Source organism: Lucilia sericata, unplaced genomic scaffold (assembly GCF_015586225.1).
Source record: "Lucilia sericata isolate MDLA Ls3-8-SP2 unplaced genomic scaffold, ASM1558622v1 Contig000087F_arrow, whole genome shotgun sequence".
In the NCBI taxonomy this organism is placed as follows: domain Eukaryota; kingdom Metazoa; phylum Arthropoda; class Insecta; order Diptera; family Calliphoridae; genus Lucilia; species Lucilia sericata.
The window spans coordinates 159,116-183,721 of record NW_023994120.1 but is presented as its reverse complement, the minus strand read 5'-3'; the positions used below and the strand labels follow the sequence as shown (position 1 = coordinate 183,721).

Sequence of the window (24,606 nt, the reverse complement as noted above, 5' to 3'; positions counted from 1 at the left end):
TAGAAGGTGTGTGTGTTGTGGGGTGGGTCACGTAAACTGAAATTAAAACAAAGACAAAAGCTAAAAATATGAACTTCCCACTAAAACTTTTTCTAAACATTCTTCAACACGCAAACATTGGAATGTTGCCACTAAAAAAGAGAGAGAAAAAAAAAATAGTCATAATGAAAACTTTTTCCCGCAAAAGAATGCGTAACAAAAGTGCCTGAGAATTTTCTTTTGGAACAAACAAAAAAAATGTTTAACATAAAACTAGAGTAACTTAAAACACGAACTAACTAACTTAACGATTTTAAAAGACAACAAAATAAATATTTATTTAAAAACTAAAATAAACAACGGAAGTTTTAACATGAATAAAAGTGTTTAAAACTATCTAGCTATCTTTCTGTCTGTCCCTACAACTATCTAATATTTATTGAGGATTTAAAAAAGGTGTTTTAAAAAATTATAAACACACAACTCTTTTTTTATAATTTTTTTGAATGGCATTAAACATTAAACGATTTATAAACTGACTTAAACTAAACTTAAAATGCAAATAATGTGAAAATATTTTTATATGCTTCAACATTTTTCAAAAGAAATTTTATAAAGAAAAAAATAGAAAGAAACATTTCAAAGTGAATTTGAAATCTTTTAAAAGAAATTAAATTACGAGTATTTTTTAGGGTTTTTTTTGTTTTAATTATGAAGGTCATTCATATGCAAACAACAACAGCCAACAAAACTTTTGTAAAATAAATTTCAGTAAAAGGAAGTTGTTTTCAAATTTTTACTACATTTATGGGAGTCTTTAGGTGCAGCTTTAAAACAAATAAGGCAAAGTTTAGCATAACTTGGACTTCCGTTAATGGTCAGGCAACAATAACAAATAAACAAAATACTTTTTCTTTTTTAAAATTTTTTTTTACACTAAACATTTAAATAATTTACAGAAAAAGTCATTATAACTAACACATAATATTCTTTATTTATTTATTATTGTTGTTTTTTTCTTTCAATTTATTAAATGTTTAATAAAACTTTGTGAATTCTTTTCTTTTCGTTTATTTTTTTATATAAAAAAAATCATTATATTGCCTTAAAAAGATCCGTTGTCCATGTCCGGCAATTTGACCGCAGAGACGTGACTCTGGTATTGTTAATTGGTGGCAGTAGTGGCATATAAATTATTAATAATGAAAGAAATGACAAATAAAAATAATAAACATTTCTTATTTTGAATGTATGTAAATAGTATTTATGGGTAAAAGTGGCAACACGAATAAGATTTTAAGAAAATTGTGCGATTTTTGTTAGAAAATTTTCCTTTAATTCAAAAGTTCTAAACTAATTTAAAATACAGATCTTGCGATCTAATAGTTTGGAAAATTCGGATTTGAAGACACCCATTGTAATTGATTTGTTCAAAACTTATAATTTTTGAAATGGAATGAGTATGTTTCTCAGCTTTGCTGAAATCTTTCATAATTTAAAGAAAAAACAAGTAGGAAAGTAAACCGATGATACCCTACACCATAAGTATACATATTTTAAAAATTATTTATTTTTCATAAAGAAACTTTTATGTTGAATCCTTAACAAATCGGGAGGAGGTATGTATTTTTATATAAAGATTAGTTATACTGAATTTCATAGCTATAGTAATGGTTATAAGTCAAGTTTTGGACGTTTAAAATATTTTTAAAGGGTGTGTTTGTATAGGGGCAAGGGTCAAACGACGGCCGATTGTTAAAAAAATACGCATGGTCAGTTATATCTATATAAAACTTAGTTGTGTTAGTTTGGAGTGATAGTAGTAGATTTGATGTAGCTATGAGTTAAAATCCCCAAATCGGAAGGTCAGGTTGTATGGGAGCTAGGTAAAATAATGGACCGATAGGCATCCTTGTGTCGAAAAACTCGTAGGGTCCAAATTTTATCAAAATATCTTGAAAATTGTGACCTGTAGCTTGCGCAAAAAGTTTACATGGACAGCCAGCCAGCCGGACAGATGGACGGACATGTCTTAATCGACTTAGAAAGTGATTCTGAGTAGATCGGTATACTTTAAGGTGGCTGTAGGACCAACATTTTTGTGCGTTACCAACATCAGCACAAACGCATAATACCCTCCCCAGTATAGTAATGTAGGGTATAAATAATTGAATATTTTTTAATGAATAAAATTATTGAAAAAAAAAAAAAATGTTTAAAGTTTTCCAATACAAAAATATTTAATAATTATTCAATAAATAAAATTTATTAAAAAATTTTTCGATTAAAAAATTTTTTATGTAAAATTTCATCAATCAAAGATGAAATTGTTTCAAACAATCTTAAAAATGATTTTACGAAATATTTCAATAATTAAATAAAAAATTTCAATGAAAATGTTAATTGAATGAACAAATTTCAACTAAAACATTTATTGAACAAATTTCGATGAAATATTTATTAATAAATAAAAAAATGAATAAAAACTTTTCAATGAAAACATTAGTTTTTCAATCAAAAACATATATTGTAAATTTTGTTGATAAAAATGTTTATTGAAAATGTTTCTAATTGATCACAAGATTTATTAAAATAATTACGATGAAACACAAATAAATGTCCTTTTCACACTTAAAACACTACTTAAGAAATTCCAAACGATTTTAGGTTATTCAAAAACATGGATTTAATAAAAAAAATCTTTAAAATCTACTAAAACTTATTTAAAAATCGATTAAAAACTTTTTTTATTGAAACATTTTCGATGTAAAAATTAATAAAACAGAATTCATATCTAACAACTATTTCGACTCTGAGTTAAAAATTTTTCGTTGAAAATATTAACATTATTTTCCGTGTACTTACTTTAATCATGAACAAATTATAAAAAAATTAAATATTATTCTAGCGGAACCAAATTAGGAAGTTATGGCCAAAACATATTTCACATTAACCCAGCAAAAAAATAAATTAAAGAAATGTGTGTAATTTTAATTGTCTAAACATTATTCTTGGTAATAATTAAAGTTTTACGAAATTATTTAATGCTATAAAAGAGGGGAAATTTGGAAGAAAAAGAATTGAGTAAAGATTTTCAATTACATAATTTTGCAAACAAAAAACACATTCTTTCCCTCTCTACTTTTAATTAAAAACAGGATTAAGTTGGTATTATACTACTGATAGTTGGTGAACTATTACCTCTAACCTTAGACAATAAATAAGCTCTCGAATTACAACACATTAAAGAACTACTTCAGGTGTGACATCTAAAAAGTACTTCAACTCTTTTCTTAAAAAAAAAAACAAAGAATATTCTAATTTTTCTAAAAATAACAAAATGTCATTGTCTACTATTGCAAGAAAAAGGAAAATTTCAGACAACGCCCACTCATTAAATCTTAAACAAAGTAGAAATAAACATGACAAATCCTGAGAATAAAAATCACAATACAAGATCAGATTATAATCTATAAGATGGAAAAGAAAACACAGACATTATTTGAATAAAATGTGTCGTTGCTTTACAAATAACAGAAAAAAAACACAAGCACCTAGAAATGTATGAAAACAAAAATTAAACAGACAAATAAAATTATGTGAAAAAATGTGAATCAAAAGAATCTTAAGAAAATGTTATATTTTTTCCTACAATGGAATTCCAATGTAAAATTTTACAATTTCAACTAAGCCACTGTCAAATCATCTGTGTAATATAACCAAATGGAAGGTAAAGGTAATTCAATATCACTATCTTCTGCAATTAAACCATTGCCATCGAGGGTTTCGTGTAAAATTAATGTACCAGGACATTGACCCTGTTTAAAAGGGGAACAAAATGCAAGAAGAAAAAAATAATAAATATTAAACAAAAGAATACATTAGAATTTCATTAAAAATATTGAGAAAATTTACACCATTGGAAAATTTGCGCCATAAGTAGCTGCCAGCATGATTATTGTAAATTTCTTTATATTTCCGTTGTATATCATAAATTGTATCTTCAGCACAAACTTTCATAAAAGTGGTGGTAGCAGTTAAGGTATTAATTAAACGTATTTTACGTTCTTTTTTCGTTACTTGACCTATATGATATAAAGGATCCTGACTCCATAATTTACCAGGAGTTTTAAGCTGTTCACTTTGAGCCAGCTCTAATATGGGTGGAAATAAAACACGAGGTTTGCCGGTTAAAGGAGAAATTTCGGTTTTAGGTAAATTATTCAAATGGAAAAAATGTGATAAATCTTTGCCACCAAATGCCATTAAATAGTCTAAATTCTAAGAACATTTAAATTAATATTAATTAAAATGATAATTTAGTTATTTAAATAAACCTACTACATTCCAAGAATCTTGACGATCATTTATTAGTGGAGTTAGATCTAATATATTGCCGTGTATCACCACCCAAAAGTCATTTTTATTATTATGTATGCACACCTCGTCATACAAATAGTATTTCATTTTGTCCATGTATTTAGTTTTTTTTTAAATTTAACGAAAATGTTTGTATAAAAAGAATTCGGTATAAAATAAATTACATAAAAATAAATTGATTTAAATTATTTGTTTTTATTTTGTTTAAATTATTCTTGATCAATCGAAAAAATATAAAGAGTTTCCAAAGAGTATTAAATGAATTTCACAACATTGTATTTATTTGTAGTCAGTAATAACAGAGATGGCAGGGTTGGTACATTTTTTGGTGCTTTTTCAATGCAAACACTTAACATCAAAGCAAAATCTTAATTTCTACAAAGAAACTCAGAATTTTTGTTAATATCAAAATATTGTAAATATTTTTTAGTGCAGACGAATAAATAGTCCACAGAAAAGTAAAAATACTAGTCTACAAACTAGGAATGAGAGTAGTCTAGTAAAAATACTAGGTTATAGACTAGTCGCTAGACTAGTTAATAAACTAGACCAGATACTATTTAGTCCAGATATAAGTCTAAAGACTATTCCACGACTCTAAAAGACTCTAGGTTATAGACTACTCCTTAGGATAGATAATATACTAGTCAATAGACTAGGAAAGAGACTAGGATATAAACTACTACAAAGTGTAGTCCGCAGTTTAGTAAAGATAATACTCCATATACTAGTTAAGAACTTAGTTCAAAAGCTAGTCCATAGGCTAGTAAATAGACTGCTGAAGAGATGAATTGAAAAAATATTAGTGCAGAGACTAGTCCTTAGACTAGTATAGACACTTGCCCATAGATTAGTAAATAAATTAATTTAGAGGTTAGTCAATGGACTAGTTCATCTCTAGTCCATAGAGTAGTTAAGGTACTAGTTGAGAAATTACTTCAGAGAGTGGTTCAGGGTCTAGTCAGATACTACTCCAGATACGATTTGTAAAGAGACTAGTCCATAGACTGTAAAGATGTTAGTCCAGAAACTAGTATAGAGACTTATCAATAGAGTACTTAGTAAATAAATTAGTTCAGAGGTTAGTCAATGGACTAGTTCATCTCTAGTCCAAAGACGAATACAGAGACTAGTTTATAAACTAGTGCAGAGATAAGTCTAAAGAATCGTGCAGAGACTAGTTGGCAGTCTAGTGACAGGTCCAGAGAGTAACTCAGATACTAGTTCAGTGAGTAGTCCAAAGACTTGTTAATAAAAGTCCATAGACTGGTAAAGAGACTAGGACCAGATACTATTCAATAGACTAGTATATAGACTAGTTCATATCCAGACCATATACTAATCACTAGACTAGTAAAGAGACTAGTTAAGAAACTAGACCAAAAACTCGTCAATATACTAGTCCATAGATTCTCGTTATACCAGTTCATAGAATAATCCACAGATTAATCAATAGAATAGTAAATTATTTTTTAAAAATAAAATCCAAAAAAAAGTACCAAATTCCTTGGTACTAAATGTAATTCACAATATAAGTTGCAGCACTCCATTTAAACATCCACAAACAGCAACTATAACAACATTAACAATCAACAACTATATCAAAACAAAAGACTTAAGCAACAAACCTGTTTTAATTTTGCATTCATGTCTTGAGCAAAATTACGTTCAGCCTGCAGCAGCAACAGAGCAAGCAGTCTGTCTATCTGTTTGTGTTTACGCTAAATTTATGCAAAAGTCTTGTTTAACTTTATATTTGACTTAAATTCACTTGTTTGTTCTTTTTTTTTCGTAATGATTTTTTTTTTCATTTTTTTCCTTTGTTTTTTTTTTTTAAGTTTATATTTTTGTTGTCCTAAGACCAACTCTAACTGGGTGTGGTGATTGTGTTTGTACATTCAGTGAGAATCCAAACTACGCATTAAAAAAATCAAAGCATCTTTATACAAATTTTCCCATAGTTTATTAACACACTACTATTTCTTTAACTTGTTGGTGGACATGCCAGTGCATGCTTAAAATTGTATGGTCATACGAGGAGTATGAGTCATAATACTTATTTCAAACTGGTTATAGTTTTGTATGAACGAACAGAAGAAAAAGATTCAGTTTCTTTGAGTTCTGAAAGTTCTAGTGGCAGGAGTTTTTGTTGTTCTTTTTGATTTTTTTTTTTTTTTTTTGTGTAAATGTGAGAAAAAATTGAAGACTTGTTTTTGTACACTTTGAACAGACCCGCAAATGGAAAATGTTAAACAAAGATTATGAAATTGAATAAGAGATAATGAATATTAATATAAATTGATTACAATAATCGTTAAAATTTATTACTAAAATAGTCGTAAAGTGTAAACACTTGATTTGAGATATTTTCATAATTTGCAAATTTAATTTCTATGATCTTTTAAAACCTTATAGGCAAAGTGTAGCTATATTTATATATATATGTAATTGCTAAACTAAGAATTTTGAATGCAGATTGGAAAAAGTTTAATATACAAAACTAGGTTAAATATGGAATTAGTGAAATTTGTTTAATCTAAACATTTACCTTGTTGTAAAATATGAAGGTTGAAAAATCGGTGAAATATTACTGGAGAACAAAAGTGACTTACCTGAAAAGAAAAAAATATAAATTAGTTAGAATTTTTTTATTTTTATTTTTTAATTAGAATAGTCTATGTATAAGGACCAAGTGTCCCAACTTTAAAAATCGATGTCTACCGATTGAAAAAATCTTATTCTTGAGTGAAAAAATAATTTTTTTGATAGATATCCCACTCGCATTCCATTATGGGACTATAAAGCCCTTAAAGGAAATTGTATAAGCTTTCTTTTGAGAAAAAAGAACCCGCGCTGTAAATATATATCTAGCCTACTATCCAGTAGTAGAAACCTTGGTGCAAATTTCATCAAAATCGATTCTTTGAGTTGGGTCATTTGATATGAAATTGCCCATACTTTGAAGAGTTTGAAAATCATATGTATTATAAATGCGAAGCTAAAACCTATAAAAAGGAGCTTATTTTGCGATCACTCTCTTATATTAAGTAATTAAAAAAGCAGATGGTCTCCCACCCGATTATCTAGCAATTCCGAAAAACAAATATAATTTACATATTAACACCTGTATTTATTTTGCTTTAGCTTTCAATTGTTTTATTTTATCATCATCATCATTTTCCCTACACTTGAGAATTTCACAGTCAATTTATGAATATTTTTAAGGCAAACTTTAAACAATATTTAAATTAAATTTTTCTCTAGACTATGTAAGCACAGTTTGAATGGAATGGGATGATTGCCTGGTCAAAAAGTAAATAAAATAAACTAAATAAAATTGCACATTTGTGGCGGCGCTAACTGGGTGTAAAGTCAATGTACAGATGGTCAGATAAAAATAAGTTGAAGAAGTTGAAAAATTATTTATGTTAATGGAAATACAATCTCTTTGTAGTGTAGTGCACCCATTAGATACTTATGTGTTGGTACTTATAGTCATATCATATCTAGCAAATACACCTAAACAATAAACACTTCAATTCATATACAAACTGTATATAAGTATATTTTAACCACAAAAGTGGTTGCTTGGCAAATCTTGAAATAACTAAAATTTTAAATTGAATAAAATAATATTCATATAATCTTCTAACGCCTTAACTTGGAAATTGCTTCTACATTATTCTATTTGATCATTATAACAAATGTAATGAATTAATATGCAAGTAATTTGTATTATTATTAAAAAAACACTAGAGCTACGTTAAACTGAATACAAATAAATTTCTTTAAACTTAAAGATCAAACTAATGTAATGACAGTTGAGTAAAGAGAAATTATAAAATTTAAACACCGGAAAAAGTTTATTTTCATATACAGTCTAGGCCCAGTTACAAAATGTTTGGAATGTTATTGTTTTGCAAAAAAAAAGAGCAAACTGCTGTTAAATTTCTTTAACAAAAATTCATTATAATCCGGTTCTGCTGTACTAGAGCAGGACCTGTGCTTGGCATTAAATGCAACCCAACAACATAAATTGTTAATAACGTTGCATAGTATGTACTGATATGTGTAATCGGTAATGTTTTTTTGTTGTTTATACTTAGGTTTAAACAGTAATTTGATCAATGGTGGTACTGGTACACTTTCCCTATAACCAACTAAGACACCATCTATCCAACTAAACCCAACCATCCGTCTCTACACATGCACGCATGCGTCTGTCCGTCCGTCCGTCTGTCTATATGCAGCAGCATTTAACAATTGTTCTGCATGTCATGCCGGCCATAGTTTTGTATCATCATTATAATTACTGTGATAATAATGATGATTAAATTCATCATTATCATATAAAGAATTTATTTATCTCCACCAGAGTGTCTACTCCAACTGATCCATTACAAGCAGCCAACCGTAGTAGAATAGAACGGAATGATTAAAAAAAATATACAATTCCTTTTGGTTTGGAATTCAGCTGGAGTTGGTTTTACAAAAAAACCTCAAGTGTTTGCTTAGATTTCAAGTCTCCTCTCTAGATTCTATTCCATGGATCAGAAGACAACAATAACAAAAAAAAACAAAATCATTGTTTTCTGTTTCTTATATGTTTAGATCATGAAATTAAGAGTATGTAACATGCAAGTAAATATGATCATAATATATATTTCCACTAATACTCACAAGATATTCTAAATATATATTAAGGATTACAGGTTAAAAACTCTTAACTCACATTTTTTCAAAACAAAACAATGATGTCAATATATTCTTCCCTTATACTAATATTGTTTCACAATATTATCTCTTATTTTGAAAAACTTGTTAGTTAGCAGATTTAAATTTTAACCATCAATATATAAGTAAAATGTAATATTGTTTGTATGTATGTGTGTACTTCTGTTCTTTTTAAATGTTGTTACACTTTGTGGTCATTATAAAAATAAATGTTGTTGTGGAAATGGATATAATGTGGAATTAAATGAAAAACTCGTGCTAAAATGTGAATCTAGGGATTCTTTATAGTTTACTCTGGATAATAGTGTAAATAATTTTCATTTTAAACACATGATTTACTTTAAATTTACACATAATTTTTACATTAGTTAACTTGTCTTAAGGGGAACAGCATTTTGTTGAAATATTAAATGGAATACTGAATAACATGTGTACTATTTAAAACTTTCTTTAAATTTTATTATAAATGTTTCGGGCTTGGGTCTAAAACCCTCTCTAGGGGTTTTCAATAGGCTTCGTCTTTGTGTTAAACAAGAGTATTTGCCAAATTTCATCAATTTATCTTGCAAATTGCGACCTGTAGCGTGCGCAAATGGTTTACAGACAGACAGAGAGACGGACATAGCTAAATCTACTCAGAAAGTGATTCTGAGCCGATTGGTGGTATACTTTAATGTGTAAGACCAATATTTTTGTGTGATATAAACATCAGCACAAAAGCATAATACCATCCCCACTATTGTCGTGAACCTTTGGTAGGAATCAAACCCACGATTTCCTGTCTAACAGACTAGAACACTAACCCACCGGAAGCTTTAGTAAAGGGTTAATAAGTTTCGACCCAGCTGAATATAAGCCTCTTACTAATAATTTTTAAAATCAAGCCCTTTAAACATTCCTTCCCACACTTTATTCCTCTAACATTTGGCGCCTTATTTTTTAAATCTAGAAGAGATTATTGAACTCATCTCTTCTACTAACCGGCTGTTTAATTATTATGATTTTTTTGTAATCATAATTATTTTGTATCAACCCCCCCATCCGGATGTCAAAAAATTCCTGGCTACACTGTTAAGGTTTCAACATTCTTGTACATTTTTATCTCTTAAAGACTTGAAGTAATTAATTTTTGAACTTCCGTTTTTTAACAGAAAAACATTGTGGTCAGAGAGAAAATCAAGACCTGATTTAAGGTTTAAGATGCTCAAAAAAAAAACTAAACTTGTAATTTGATTCTTTCAACTGGTCTTTGGCCATAAGTTTTTTTCTTAATTTTATTAATTTGTTGTCTTTTTTTTTTTGTGTTGAAAAAGTGTGTTAAGAATAATCAGTTATTGAAGTGTTCAAGTATATTATTACATAAAGGATTAAGTGAAAACGAAGTAGAGGAAGCAACGGATGTTGTAAAAGATGTTAAATATGAGTGTGAAAGAAACACTAAAATAATTATTGATATCTGAGAATAAAATCAATATGTTTTTGACATTATTTTAGACAAGCTGTTGGCTGAAAAAACATGCAAGATATTGCACATAGCAACAAAAAATTTTCAAATTGTCAAATATTAAAATTTTTTAAGATTTTAAAAAATGTATGAAATTGAATCCGTGGGATAAACATGTCGATACGGTGGATTATTTTTTAAATACTACAGCATTTAATTTGGTTTTTAACCTTAAATTCAAAATATTTTTACAATTTGTTGACAAAAAAGGAGATTTTATACAAGAGGGATTATATGGGGGTAAGGGTGTATGTGCCGGGGTTACGGAGAATGTGCGAAATTTCAACATTTTCATTATCTTGAAAATTGCGACCTGTAGCGTGCGCATAAGACACAGACAGACGGACGAACATAGCTAAATCTACTCATAAAATGATTCTGAGCCGATTGGATTTAGGATAAATATGTTTGAGTGTTAGAAACATCAGCACAAACGCATTATAACTCCTGCACCATAGTAGTCTATCTATCTATCTATCTATCTATCTATCTATCTATCTATCTATCTATCTATCTATCTATCTATCTATCTATCTATCTATCTATCTATCTATCTATCTATCTATCTATCTATCTATCTATCTATCTATCTATCTATCTATCTATCTATCTATCTATCTATCTATCTATCTATCTATCTATCTATCTATCTATCTATCTATCTATCTATCTATCTATCTATCTATCTATCTATCTATCTATCTATCTATCTATCTATCTATCTATCTATCTATCTATCTATCTATCTTTCTATCTTTCTATCTTTCTATCTATCTATCTATCTATCTATCTATCTATCTATCTATCTATCTATCTATCTATCTATCTATCTATCTATCTATCTATCTATCTATCTATCTATCTATCTATCTATCTATCTATCTATCTATCTATCTATCTATCTATCTATCTATCTATCTATCTATCTATCTATCTATCTATCTATCTGTAGAGTCCACATGACTAATCATGGGCCTGCAACACGGGTGCCACTAGTTTTATTATAAAACAGTTTTTCTGATCTAATGAAAACTATAATTTTTTTTTACACTTTATTGACATAGCATTACGATTTCGTAAACTGTATTACCGGCCCTAAGACCTAATTTTTATAAGGCAAAACTTCTGATTTTTTTAGCTTTATATCGTAAATTTTTTTATAAAATCATATTCAATATTTTTTTCGCTTTAATCACCCCATGAATGAAATTTTGCACACCAACAAAAAAAAGTTCATTCAAACTTGGTAAATTTCATTCATTTTAAATTCTACACAAGATTTCATTGTATCCATATACAAATTATTTTTTTATTCATACTTTTTTTGTTCTTCTCAAAATGTTCAATTCATAAAGTAACACAAATCGTATAAGATAAAGTCCAAGTATGAAAAATACCAGATGTAAAACTGTCGTCTGTGGCTTAAGTTGGGGTTTGTATATTTTTTTTTTAGCAGATTTGCTTAATTTCTTCTATAGAAATCTGTTTTTGGTTGCTCCCCTCTTCTTTTGAAGTTTTTGTTTTGTTCATTTAATGATTTTATTTTATTTTTATTTTGTTTCAGTTTTTTGTTCGATTACTTTAGTTTGAGGCCCATTATAAAGCGTAATGCTGTTAAAAATATGGATTGTGTAGATCGAAAACTACTGCAACTATACTACAACAATTACGATTTTAGTTGAGCACCACATAAGCAGAAGGCAACAATCAGCACCAGACTACTTTGGCATTAATATAGTCTATTATGAACTGACGACACGTATTAGCGAGAAGAGGGTTTGGTTTTGTTGTTGTTGTTTTTCTTCTTCTTTAGCTTCATTATATATTGGATTTGCAAAATGATAATAAACGATATTTATGTGTAAGCAGAGAGTGGGAATCGGTTATGCATTTGTATTACCAGAGTCTGGTAATACTAATTATAAGTACATGTATTGATAAGGCTATTTATTGATCGTGTTTCTAGCAATATTACTGCTACTTGGGTAAATGATACTGGCAAAGTACTGACAATGACTTTGTTAATAGTAATAGTATCGGAAATTGTGCCGGTTATTCTTCTGATACTGAAATAGTTTTGGTAATATTTCTAGTAATGGATCTTGTTATAATAATGAACAGAAGTTACTATTTCTTCTGATAACAAAGATAACACTTAATAGTAATTAACTTCATATTGTTGCTACTAGTGTTAATGAGTAATAAAATGATCGTATTAAAATTTGGGAACTACTGTAATGTATTGTATAGAAATAAATATCAACATATATCATTAATACCAAAGCTTACATCCGTAGAAGGACATATGATCATTTTTGCAAATACAAAAAAAGAAACAAAAAAACGCAAACCAAGAAAAATATGTTTCAACTTGCAAAGTATAAAATGTAAACAACAAAACGAAAAAAAGGGTTTGTGGTAAATTTACACTCGAAAAATCAGTAAGTCTGCGTCAATAAAAGAAATAGGAGGAAAATGTGTTTAGCATACAAAGGAGCTCATTTTGTGGTCATTAAAATTTTATTCCAAAAGCAATTTTTGTCGTAATTTCTGATCTAAAAACTTCATATCAATAATCGATTTGGACGTTTATCTAAAATCGCTTATAGTTTCATTAAAGCACAATAACGGAAGGTTTAGTTCAAAAATTAAGACGTGTCCATTAATAAGACTATGCAACAAATTTTGGGTCTTCGAATCTTTCCCGAACAAGACCAACGGTAAATGAAAGTAGACAATTAATAGACCCAATTCCCCAAAGGGTTTTAAAGATTCGGGAAAGATTTTCTTGTTGCACAGTGTAATCACTCAAATCAAAGTTTTAAACAAAAATCTTAAATCGATGGAAAGCCTTTAAAAGGTATTTAATTAACTGCTCTTAATTTGCACACTATTTCCATAACTAACATTATGGCTTCGAGTGTATGTTTTTGAAATGAAAAGAATCATCAAGTAGTTGTAGTAGACAGAGTATTAAAGTACTCAGAGCTCGTACTCGTTGCAAATACTAAAATGTACAACAATGTGCCACAACAACTTGTGTGTTAAAAATATACTTCTTCAAGTAGTAAGTTTTTGCGCTTTTAGAAGACTGCTGCTGTTGTTAATATTTAGTCAAAAGAAAAAGATATCGATGAAGAAAAAGTCTAAAAAGTATTTTTTGCACAATAGGGCGGAGTAGCAAAAAATTGAGAAAAAAAACCTAATTACTAATAAATTTATGATTGATAGAATTTTAAGAATATATTGATTCTTAATTTCAATCATTGAAATGGAAGTTGAACTCGTAACTATATGAATCCAAAAGTTTAACCTTTAAAACATTTTTGTCTCAGATGTTGTACATTCTTTTTGCACTATTCATTCACTTCAACCCGATTTTTCTTTAGAATCTATTGAAATGAGGTTTGGGAGTTCGAAGGTTAAATTCGATTGAAATCAAGATAATAGGATATTTTTCGATTAGGTCTCTATCTTAGCAAATGTTTCTATACAAAATTGACAATTGCGGAAGTTAAAAAGTTATAGGCAAATAAAATTTCCCGGCCCATAGTATTTCCAGAAAGTTAAAGTACGTTTTTTGCAGTTTTTTTTCTGTTTAATGTAATGTGTAACTGACTGAGTGACTGACTGACTGTCTACATATCAGATGGATGATTCGTCTATAGTTTATGCAATAAACAACTCTTCATGCAGTATTTTGTTGTGGTGTTGCTGTCGTTTTTTGCCTTATTCTTGTGCTTTTTACTTTGTTTTTCTTATTGTTGCTGTTGCTGGTGAAGAAGATAATAATGATAATGATGATGATGGTTACGCCAATAATTTTTATGAAAGCGGCTTCCTGTAGCGTATTGACGTGTAGAACTAATTGTCCACTTGCCAAGTGCTGACGTATCCCGGTGTGATCATAATCAATCTAAGATTTCAATCTCAAAACAGCAACATCAGCAAAAACAACAACAACCTAAAGTGATTTTCTCTTGTATTTTTTTCGCCCGTCAAAAGTGGGAGCAAAAACAAACAAAAAAGTGTTTGAAAATTTTTCAAATGATGACATTTAAAGTTTTGACAGAAACCTGAATACAAACATTAAGTTAAGTGACAGCTGTTGGGAGTTAAAATTACACTTGTTTTGTAAAGTAAACAAAACGAAAAAAAAACAAATTTCAACATTTTAAAAATTGTGCACAAATATGGTATTTTTCAAAAAAATAAAACAAATTAAATAGTTATAATATAATGTAATTAAATGAGTGACCTGTTATAATAAAAATAATCATAAATAAAAGATTTGGAAAACAAAACAATGAAAAAACCTAAATGTAAGCAGCAGCAACAAGTTGTATGAATTTAAACTTAAACACAATTTAAACAGCCGTCACAATTTAAACGTTGTTTTTTTATTTTTAATGTTTTTCATTTTCCTTTTAAGGTTAAAATTTTTACAAAGAAAAAATAAATTATTCATTAAAAAAATAAACATAAATAAATAAAATATTAACAAATTATAAATCGTGCGAAAAATTAAAAAAGCGTGTGCTTTTATTGCAGCAACAAAGACAAACAACAATAGAAAATAACAACCACACGATTTTAAAAACTTAATTTATAAGTTTAGAAAATATTTTTTAAATTAAAACGAAAAATTCAATCGCGTTTGTAATGAAAACCATATTTGGCGTGTGTGTATCAATATCTACCAATTAAGTTTTGTTTTTTTAAGATTTTCTAAACGTTTACGAATACAATAGCTAAAATGCTAACTTCAACAATGTCTTTTAATCAAAAGCAAATTTTACCACTACCACCGCCTCCTTTGCCACCATCACTTTTGTCTTCTTCGACATCATCACCACAATCTGCCACATCTTGTTTGCCCACCAGCCACACGACCAAACTTCATCATTCTTGTTCTAATACAAATCTAAGCAAAAGCATCGGTACCGGCAACAAAAACAACAGCAACGATTCAAGGACGCATTTATCGGCAATTGCGCCCACACCTTGTCAACGTTTAAGGTAAATATTTTTAATGTATAATTAATACAAATGTATTCCAATTTTGAAAAGAAATTTACGAGTGTCAACAGAAGTGAATTTTTTGAAATGTACGAGGCTGCATTTAAAAATTATTATAAAAAAAAAATATTAATTTTGCTACTTCTAAATCGAAGTACAGCTTTTTTAGAAGTCAGTCCACTATTGTCAAATATTTCGTTAATATTATTAGTCAACATTTGCCATTCACTTAATCTATAAGCTTCGGTATTTCCTTTAAAATCATTGCCCTATAATAAATTCTAAATCATTAGAATCATTGAAATAGTGGATCTGTAGAGTAGAGTATTGTCCAGAAGATTAGATACTTATTTGCGGAATTTGTGTCCCAAAAAAGGCCAATAAAAGAGCACAAATTTTCATTAGTTTTTTTTTGGGGGGATTCAAAAATACCTTAATCCCAACAGGCCCAACTTAGAGATTCCAACATCGTATATTCCTGAATAACGATATATAAAATTAAAGATGTCTAAATTTTGTTAGACAATTGTTTTAGAAACCGAGAAGATTTTCAGGAATAGTATTGTCCAGAAGATTAGATACTTATTTGCGGAATTTGTGTCCCAAAAAAAGGCCACTAAAAAAGCACAAATTTTCATTAGTTTTTGTCATTGCCAATTTGGGGAATTTTTCATATTACAATGTGAATCACTTTATACCTTAAACCCTATAGGCCCTACTTGGGGATTTCAATTTTGTATATTCCTAAATAACGATAAATAAAATTAAAGATCTATATAAATCGAGAGGATTTTCAGGAATAGTTTTTTAAATCAATTTTAATTAAAAAAGTTCGGTTTTCATGCCGATAAAAGTACATATTTAAAACTAGGTCTAGGTCTAATAATATAAAAACTTATAACAACCACTCTGATCATAAAAAAAAAAACTTTTGAAACATATAAATTCTTAACAACTTATCTATATACAAATAAATATACATACATACGTTCATAAAAACACAGCTCATTGACTTTTTTGAAATTAGCATAAATATATTAACATTTTATAAAAAAAAATTCCTAAGATCTCGCTAATTATCAAACAACCCACGTATTTATTTGAACTATTTAAACATTTTATTACTTTTACACCAAGTTTGTTTTAAAAGGCGGTTTAAGTGTGAATTAATTTTTTATGAATTTTTGTTAAAAACTAATTTACAAATTGGAAATTTTGTATATGACTAAATAACTATTTAAAGATCATGATGTTACAGATATTTCCATTTTGGTGGCATTAAAGTTATTAAAAAGATATAAAAAATTTTAATAAATTAAACACTTAATTAATGAAATGATGAATTATGTTTGATTAATTAGAAAATAGTTTAATTGTTTTATTGAGCCATTTCTAGTAGTCCGATAAAGTTCTTTATTTCAAGAAGTCGACTTTTCAAACTTTAATATCGATAAACTATTGCAGAGAAAACGTCCTTAATCTATAGTCAATTCAACTTTTTATGCATCAATTTTCTTAAGACCCCAGATATCTTTGGGGTCCAAATCTTTCTATCAGAAATATTTTCGGTAACTGTTCTCCAAGTGAGAGAGTAGACACTTAGAAAAACTTAATCTGAAAAGTTTATTGCCTTTGGCTTTTCCTAAAACAAAAACATGTTTAAATAGGTACAAAATAACGACTTCGGGACTGTCGCCCGGAACATACCCCGATGTCATGGTGTCTTGATGAACTTTTCTCATATTGATGCATCTGCAATTTCGGGTAAAAAAGGTGCTATCAATATCTCTAGTTTGGTGATTATCAAATGTATCCTCGGTCTTTCCTTCGAATTATTTGACATGACGAACCAGAGGACCACATAATCTGGAATCATATAGCCCATAGGGCAGAGTTTCGGACTTTGTCTTGTATCGGTTTTTTGGAAAAATCCATCGGGGTGCACGTGGTGGCCGTGGTTTAAACTCAAATTCGCGAGAATAGAATGTTGGTTAAAAGACTGATGCGCGGTAAAGTCGATAATTATGTATAAGTTTGGTGCTGTTGCCGATACAACAGATACCCTACAGAGGAGTGACTGTGAGTCTAAGCTGTGGAAATGAATTGGTGTCAAGTGCATATGATACGGGGGGTCAAAATCTTGCATATTTTGTATTTAGTTTGTCTTGCCCCATCAGTTCGTCAAAGAGTCAGTCCATCCGAAAATGACAGTAATTTTCATTAAACAAGAGTAAGATTGATTGGAGACATTAGTCAATTTACTGCTCCCCAAGTGATATACAGACTAGACACTTAAAAAAACTCCCTTAAAAGTTTATTGCCTTGTATTGACTACTACTATGTCTTTGTAATCTATGGAGTGACGATTGGCTTCCCTAGAACAAAAACATGTTGTAATAGATAGTCCCAAACCAAAATAGCAGCTTCGAGACTGCCCCCCAGATCATACTTTCGCGGGCATGTTGCCTTGATAAACTTCCCCCATATTGGTGTTATTGCAATTCCGGGGAAAAGAGGTGCTACCAATACCCTTATTCTGCCTGGACTATAAACTGCTGATGATCAAATGAATGATTTGACATGGTGTCGAATCAGAGAACCACATAATCTGGTACTACCCATAGGGCAGATTTTCGGACTTTGTCTTGTTTCGGTTTTTGGAGGTCCCTTCGGGGTGTACGTGGTAGGTTTAAATCCAAATTTGCGAGTAGGAAATATACCCCATAGAGGAGTGACTATTGGACTAAGCGTTGGAAATGAGTTGGTGTCAAGTGTATATGATACGGGATGTAGTATTATGCGGGCCTTAACCATTCGTACACCTAGAGTAAGAGGGTCAGATGTTATTCTCAATGAGTGTGTCGGATGAATGAGAAGTGTGCTAGGTTGAATGGTAATGGATGTAAGGTATCAAGCGATATATAACCATTGAATTTTCCATCCTTGTCCGTTTACTACGTTTATACCAGATTTACCACAGTGTGTTTTCTGTGAGTAAGAACAATTTCTCGCCTCATTTGATAGATTCGTGCTTCGGTCTACCGATATCGTTTCGACTTAGGTGGTTATAAACGGAAGTGATGTTTTTGCATCTCGGAAGTTAAGCAACGGGGCAGCATTGCTCAGAGATTATATAGCTCTAGTATTTGAGCAATGTGTTTAAAATCAATACATAAATGTTTCAAAATTATTTTAAACAAAATTTGTTTAAATATTTTATTAAAAAATAATTTTATATTTTTATAATATTTCAGTGAAATGTTTCGACGATCAATTGCTGATAGTTCCATATACTCCGAATCTCGGGAAAATCAATATGAAGAGGTAAGTTATTGTAAATATAATGTCATATAAATAAATTATAAATAAAGAATCGAAAATATCGAGATTTAATTCATATTCTATTAAAATTTTAAGTTTGAGAACGATTTTACAACAATTCGAGAATATGTAAAGAAAAATTAAAATATATTTTTTTAATATTTGGTTTTAAAACTTATTTGAGAATAAGATTAAATAAATTAAACGCAACTAGAACTTTTAATCTAATTATTAATTTTAATATGAGAAATTCAAATAAACTCTTTTCATGATTAAATAAAAAATATTAAACTTTAAACTGTAAACAATTCTACAAAACATCTATGACAAATTATGATATGCATGCGTTTCTTTAAAGATTTAATTAAATTTATTTGTAGACAAGCAGTCGTCTTGAGTGATTAAATACAAAAATTTAAATGAACACACACTAACAGTATAATGACAGACTTATTAGGTTATCTAGCTGTCATACTGACATATTTATTTAATTATTAAATAATACTCAAAACTAAATTAGATTCAAACAGAACTTAAGTACAGACAGAGGACTACTTATAGCAGTCGTCTATCATGCATCTATCATTCTATCTATGGCAACAATCTTATCCGTCATTTTCATTAGAAAATATTCAATAAACAAATTTTCTTCAAATCTCTATTTAAATATTGCAGCAGCTTGTCAGCGTTATGACAAACAACAGATCTGTATTTGTATTCAAAAAAGGGAATAAATAAATGAGGGTACTTAGAATTCCATTCCAAAAGGGAAAAAAAGAAAATCTATTTTATACATATTTAAGTGCATAATTAAATTTGAAATTTCAAAGTTCAAAGGGCTTTATTCCCATAAAATAATAAAGAAAATGAAAATTTAATGGATTTTTTTTACATATTTATGCTCCATATTTGAATATTTTATTACAATATTTTAAATAGAAAAAATATCATAAAAATAAACACTTGCAATTTGAAGCTGATTTCATATGAATTTTAATGTATTTTATTCGTAATACATTTTGAAGAAATGATCCATTTGATATGTATCAAAATTAATTTCTTTAAATTACAGATTAATAAAATTTTAATGTTGATTAGAAGCATCTGTGTGTGACCAGACATGCATAAATTTATAGTAGTAATATCTGATGTTAACAATTATGTGGTTATTTAATATGTAGCTGTAAGTCTTTTTTTATTTTTATGGATATTTATAAGTATGTAATATCAATATCTATCACTAGCATGTGTCTTTTTGACCACAAACGAAATAGTAGTGGATAATATTAATTGCATCATATGTACAAATAATGTTCAGAGTTGTAAAAGAATTGTGATTTTATTAGAATGTATAAATCTAAGAGTAAGCTTTTTTACCAAGAAAGAGATTTTTCGCCAAAAAGAGCTTTTACATAAAAAGTCATGAATAACAAAAATAAAACATTTTTCATAAAACAGCTTTTTCACCAAAAGGTCCAAAATAGAACCAAGAAAGAACTTATACAAAAAAGCTTTTCACGAAAAACTTTTTCTCCAGAAACAGCTTTTTCATAGAAAGGGATTGTTTTTATAAAAAGCTTTTTCACAAGAAGATATTTTTTTACTAAAATAGAACCATGAAATGAATCTTATACAAAAAGGCTTTTTAATTTTCTCAAAGAAAATATATTTTTTACCAAAAAAGCGTTTTTATAAACAGAGCTTTCTGACCATTTTAACTTTTTTTCCAAGAAATCATGACAAATCAACACATTTTTCACAAAAAAGGAAATTTTTGATTAAAATAGAACAAAAAAAATGATTTTCGCAAGAAAAACTTTTTCGCCATAAAGAGCTTTTTCATCAAAAATGTGATTGTTTTTATAAAGTGGTTTTTCACAAAAAGATAATCTTTTACCAAAATAGAACCAAGCAAAGACTCTTATACAAAAATGCTTTTTAATTTTTGCAAAGAAAATCGCAAAAAATATATGTATTTTCAATAGCCTTTTAACCAAAAAAGCTTCTCCATAAAGTCTGATAAATTTAGAACCATGAAAAAGCTCTTACACCAAAAAGCTTTGTAACTAAATGACTCTTTCACCAGAAAGAGCTTTTTAACAAAAAAAGGACATTTTTAAAAAAAAGCTATTTGACAAAAATAGACAAAAAATATCTTTTTAGATGATTTTCTTACTAAAAAATATATTTTTTAAAAGTTTTTCCACCAACGTAGAGCTTTTTCGCAACAAAGAGCTTTTTGTCTAAAATAACTTTTAAAAAGAGATAATTCTAAATTTTTACTTGAAAACTATGATGTTGAACTTAAAATATTGAATTCAATGTTAAAGAAGAAATATCTCAAATCATATTCACATTCCTTCTTAAAGTTGAAGAGCTTTGCGAGTAATATACATTTAAGAATGAGCTTTTACATTAAAAAGGATCTTCTACATCAAAAAGAGCTTTTTCATTACAAATGTTTCTTCAGAAAAAAGAGCCTTTTCACAATACATAGAATTTCTCGAAAAGAGCTTTTTCACCAAAAAGTATTTTCAGCAAAAATGCATATTTAACCAAGGAAAGCTTTTACCCCCAAAAATTGGTTTTACAAAAAGAACATTTATAACCTTGTTTATAGTGCCGTAATTCCAGAGTCTATACTTGGAAACTATGAGATTGAACTTAAAAGAATGCATTCACTGTTTGACTAGAAAAAATATCTCAAATATTGGTTTACATTTTTTCTAAAGTTGAAGAAACTATAAACTAACTCCATCTACAAATGTCCTATTCTTTATTTGTAGTTGTTGTTATTATTATTATAATAGTAGTTTTTGTTGTAGTAGTTGTTAAAGCCATTGTCTTATGTTTTAACATGAAGTTTCAATTACACTTTACAGTAGAAGACGACAATGAATGTTTTGTGGTTTTCGAATAGAAAAAAAAAAAAAAAAACAACAACAAAAGAATAAAAGTGGAAAAACAGAGCATCATGCATCTGTTAAATACACGTACTATAGAAATAAATAAATACTTACGATCGTAAATAGTAAGTATGTTCGTACTTTTGAGTTAAAGTTTCAGTTTGTTACCAGTTTATTACCCGTTGTTTGTATGAATTGACAAAATATGGTAACGACAAGTTTTACTTTTGTGATTGAGTGTGAGTATGAGTTTGTGTTGCAAAAGGTTTAATGATCCAACTAAAATATTTTCTAACTTATAGACATTAACTACAACAATTCATCTATAAAAAACTAGTTTTTAAAAAAATGTTTAATTTGTTTTTATCTCTTTATAGCGGAGCTTCTTAATTCATAGAAGTTGAAATTGTTTAAGGAAAACAACATTAAAGTTAGAAAGAAATACACAATAAGGGCAGTTATTTAGATGTAGAAAAACCTACTTGTAATTAATTAAAATTGTTAGCCAAATATTGTTTTTAAAATGAAATTCTTTCCATTATTTACAGTTTATACTTTTCATATGTTTAAAGAACGCAGAATGACATAAATTGTATTCTTTTGAAAAATTTACAGTTTACCAACACCTTTCACCTAAAAAATCCAACTTTTGTTTAAAATATTTGTTACAATAGAACAATGTTGAGGATTTCATCCAGAATTGAATTCATTTACAACTTTTATGTGTTTTTTGTCATTATGTATCTCACTTTGGCAGATGTTACATAACCTGTATCAATTGTATTTGGTTTTGTGTTTCTTCAGTTTTTCTTTTCTTATTACAATTTCTTATCTTAGATATTGGGTCCAAATAAGTGCAGCTCAAGAGACAGATGCATTTTTGTCAATTGAAAGAAAATTCCTTTGGCAATTGTGTTTCTGTGTTTTGTAATGACAAAATATGAAGACAATAAGTAAGAGTGTTTGCAGTCGGATGTAACAAAAATTTATGACAATTTTTAACATTTTGTAAAATGAAAAAAAAAAAAAAAAAAAATTAACAATACACCAGAAAGAAAAAGGGGAAGACAGATGAAAATTAGGATTTTGAAAGCCTGTATATTGCGTTTTTAAGTAATGTTTTCATAATCGTATTGTTGTTTGACAGTTTAAATAGATTATTAAAATTTATGTTTTAAATATGTAGAAGCATATTATTAATTCTTATTATTTGTATATGCAGACTCTGTTACATTTGTTAACTAAAGCAAATTTTCTATAAAAAATTTCTAGACTTCTTTTTAAAAATGTTTATTATCTGTTGAAAACTTAGATACATAAGTTTTCAACAGATAAGACCAAAACTCAGCAAAAAGCTGGATACTTTGACTGGACTACAGACTAGACTATATAGACTATATACTAGACTTTGGACTGGACTATAGACTAGACTATAGACTAGACTTTCGACTAGACTATAGACTAGACTATAGACTAGACTATAGACTAGACTAGACTACTATAGACTAGACTATAGACTAGACTATAGACTAGACTATAGACTAGACTATAGATTAGACTATAGACTAGACTATAGACTAGACTATAGACTAGACTATAGACTAGACTATAGACTAGACTATAGACTAGACTATAGACTAGACTATAGACTAGACTATAGACTAGACTATAGACTAGACTATAGACTAGACTATAGACTAGACTATAGACTAGACTATAGACTAGACTATAGACTAGACTATAGACTAGACTATAGACTAGACTATAGACTAGACTATAGACTAGACTATAGACTAGACTATAGACTAGACTATATACTAGACTATAGACTAGACTATAGACTAGACTATAGACTAGACTATAGACTACTATAGACTAGACTATAGACTAGACTAGACTAGACTAGAGACTAGACTATAGACTAGACTATAGACTAGACTATACTAGACTATAGACTAGACTATAGACTAGACTATAGACTAGACTATAGACTAGACTATAGACTAGACTATAGACTAGACTAGACTAGACTATAGACTAGACTATAGACATAGACTATAGACTAGACTATAGACTAGACTATAGACTAGACTATACTAGACTAGACTATAGACTAGACTATAGAGTACACTATAGACTAGACTATAGACTAGACTATAGACTAAGACTAGACTATAGACTAGACTATAGACTAGACTATAGACTAGACTATAGACTAGACTAGACTATAGACTAGACTATAGATTAGACTATAGACTAGACTATAGACTAGACTATAGACTAGACTTTCGACTAGACTATAGACTAGACTATAGACTAGACTATAGACTAGACTATAGACTAGACTATAGACTAGACTATAGACTAGACTATAGACTAGACTATAGACTAGACTATAGACTAGACTATAGACTAGACTATAGACTAGACTATAGACTAGACTATAGATTAGACTATATACTAGACTTTGGACTGGACTATAGACTAGACTATAGACTAGACTTTCGACTAGACTATAGACTAGACTATAGACTAGACTATAGACTAGACTATAGACTAGACTATAGACTAGACTATAGACTAGACTATAGACTAGACTATAGACTAGACTATAGACTAGACTATAGACTAGACTATAGAGTAGACTATAGACTAGATACTAGACTATAGACTAGACTATAGACTAGACTATAGACTAGACTATAGACTAGACTATAGACTAGACTATAGACTAGACTATAGACTAGACTATAGACTAGACTA

At 28.7% G+C, this 24,606-nt stretch overlaps 1 protein-coding gene across 1 annotated transcript; it reads right to left on the bottom strand.

Moving 5' to 3' along the window:
• Window positions 1–3,615: 3,615 nt before the first annotated feature.
• Window positions 3,616–4,577, bottom strand: LOC119599749 (cytochrome b5 domain-containing protein 1). The gene is made up of 3 exons (XM_037949660.1): window positions 4,321–4,577; window positions 3,895–4,260; window positions 3,616–3,797 (listed from the first exon to the last, which is right to left on the bottom strand). Exons 1-3 carry the CDS (start codon window positions 4,453–4,455, stop codon window positions 3,666–3,668), a joined length of 633 nt encoding a protein of 210 aa, XP_037805588.1. The 5' UTR covers window positions 4,456–4,577; the 3' UTR covers window positions 3,616–3,665.
• Between the last annotated feature and the right edge of the window lie 20,029 nt (window positions 4,578–24,606).

Excerpts from the sequence above, each read along its gene's own strand:
- LOC119599749 (XM_037949660.1), bottom strand. The coding sequence starts at position 4,455 with ATGGACAAAATGAAATACTATTTGTATGACGAGGTGTGCATACATAAT. Across the intron at positions 4,261-4,320 it reads GTCAAGATTCTTGGAATGTA|AATTTAGACTATTTAATGGC; the intron begins GTAGGTTTATTT and ends AAATGTTCTTAG. Across the intron at positions 3,798-3,894 it reads GGCGCAAATTTTCCAATGGT|GGTCAATGTCCTGGTACATT; the intron begins GTAAATTTTCTC and ends CCTTTTAAACAG.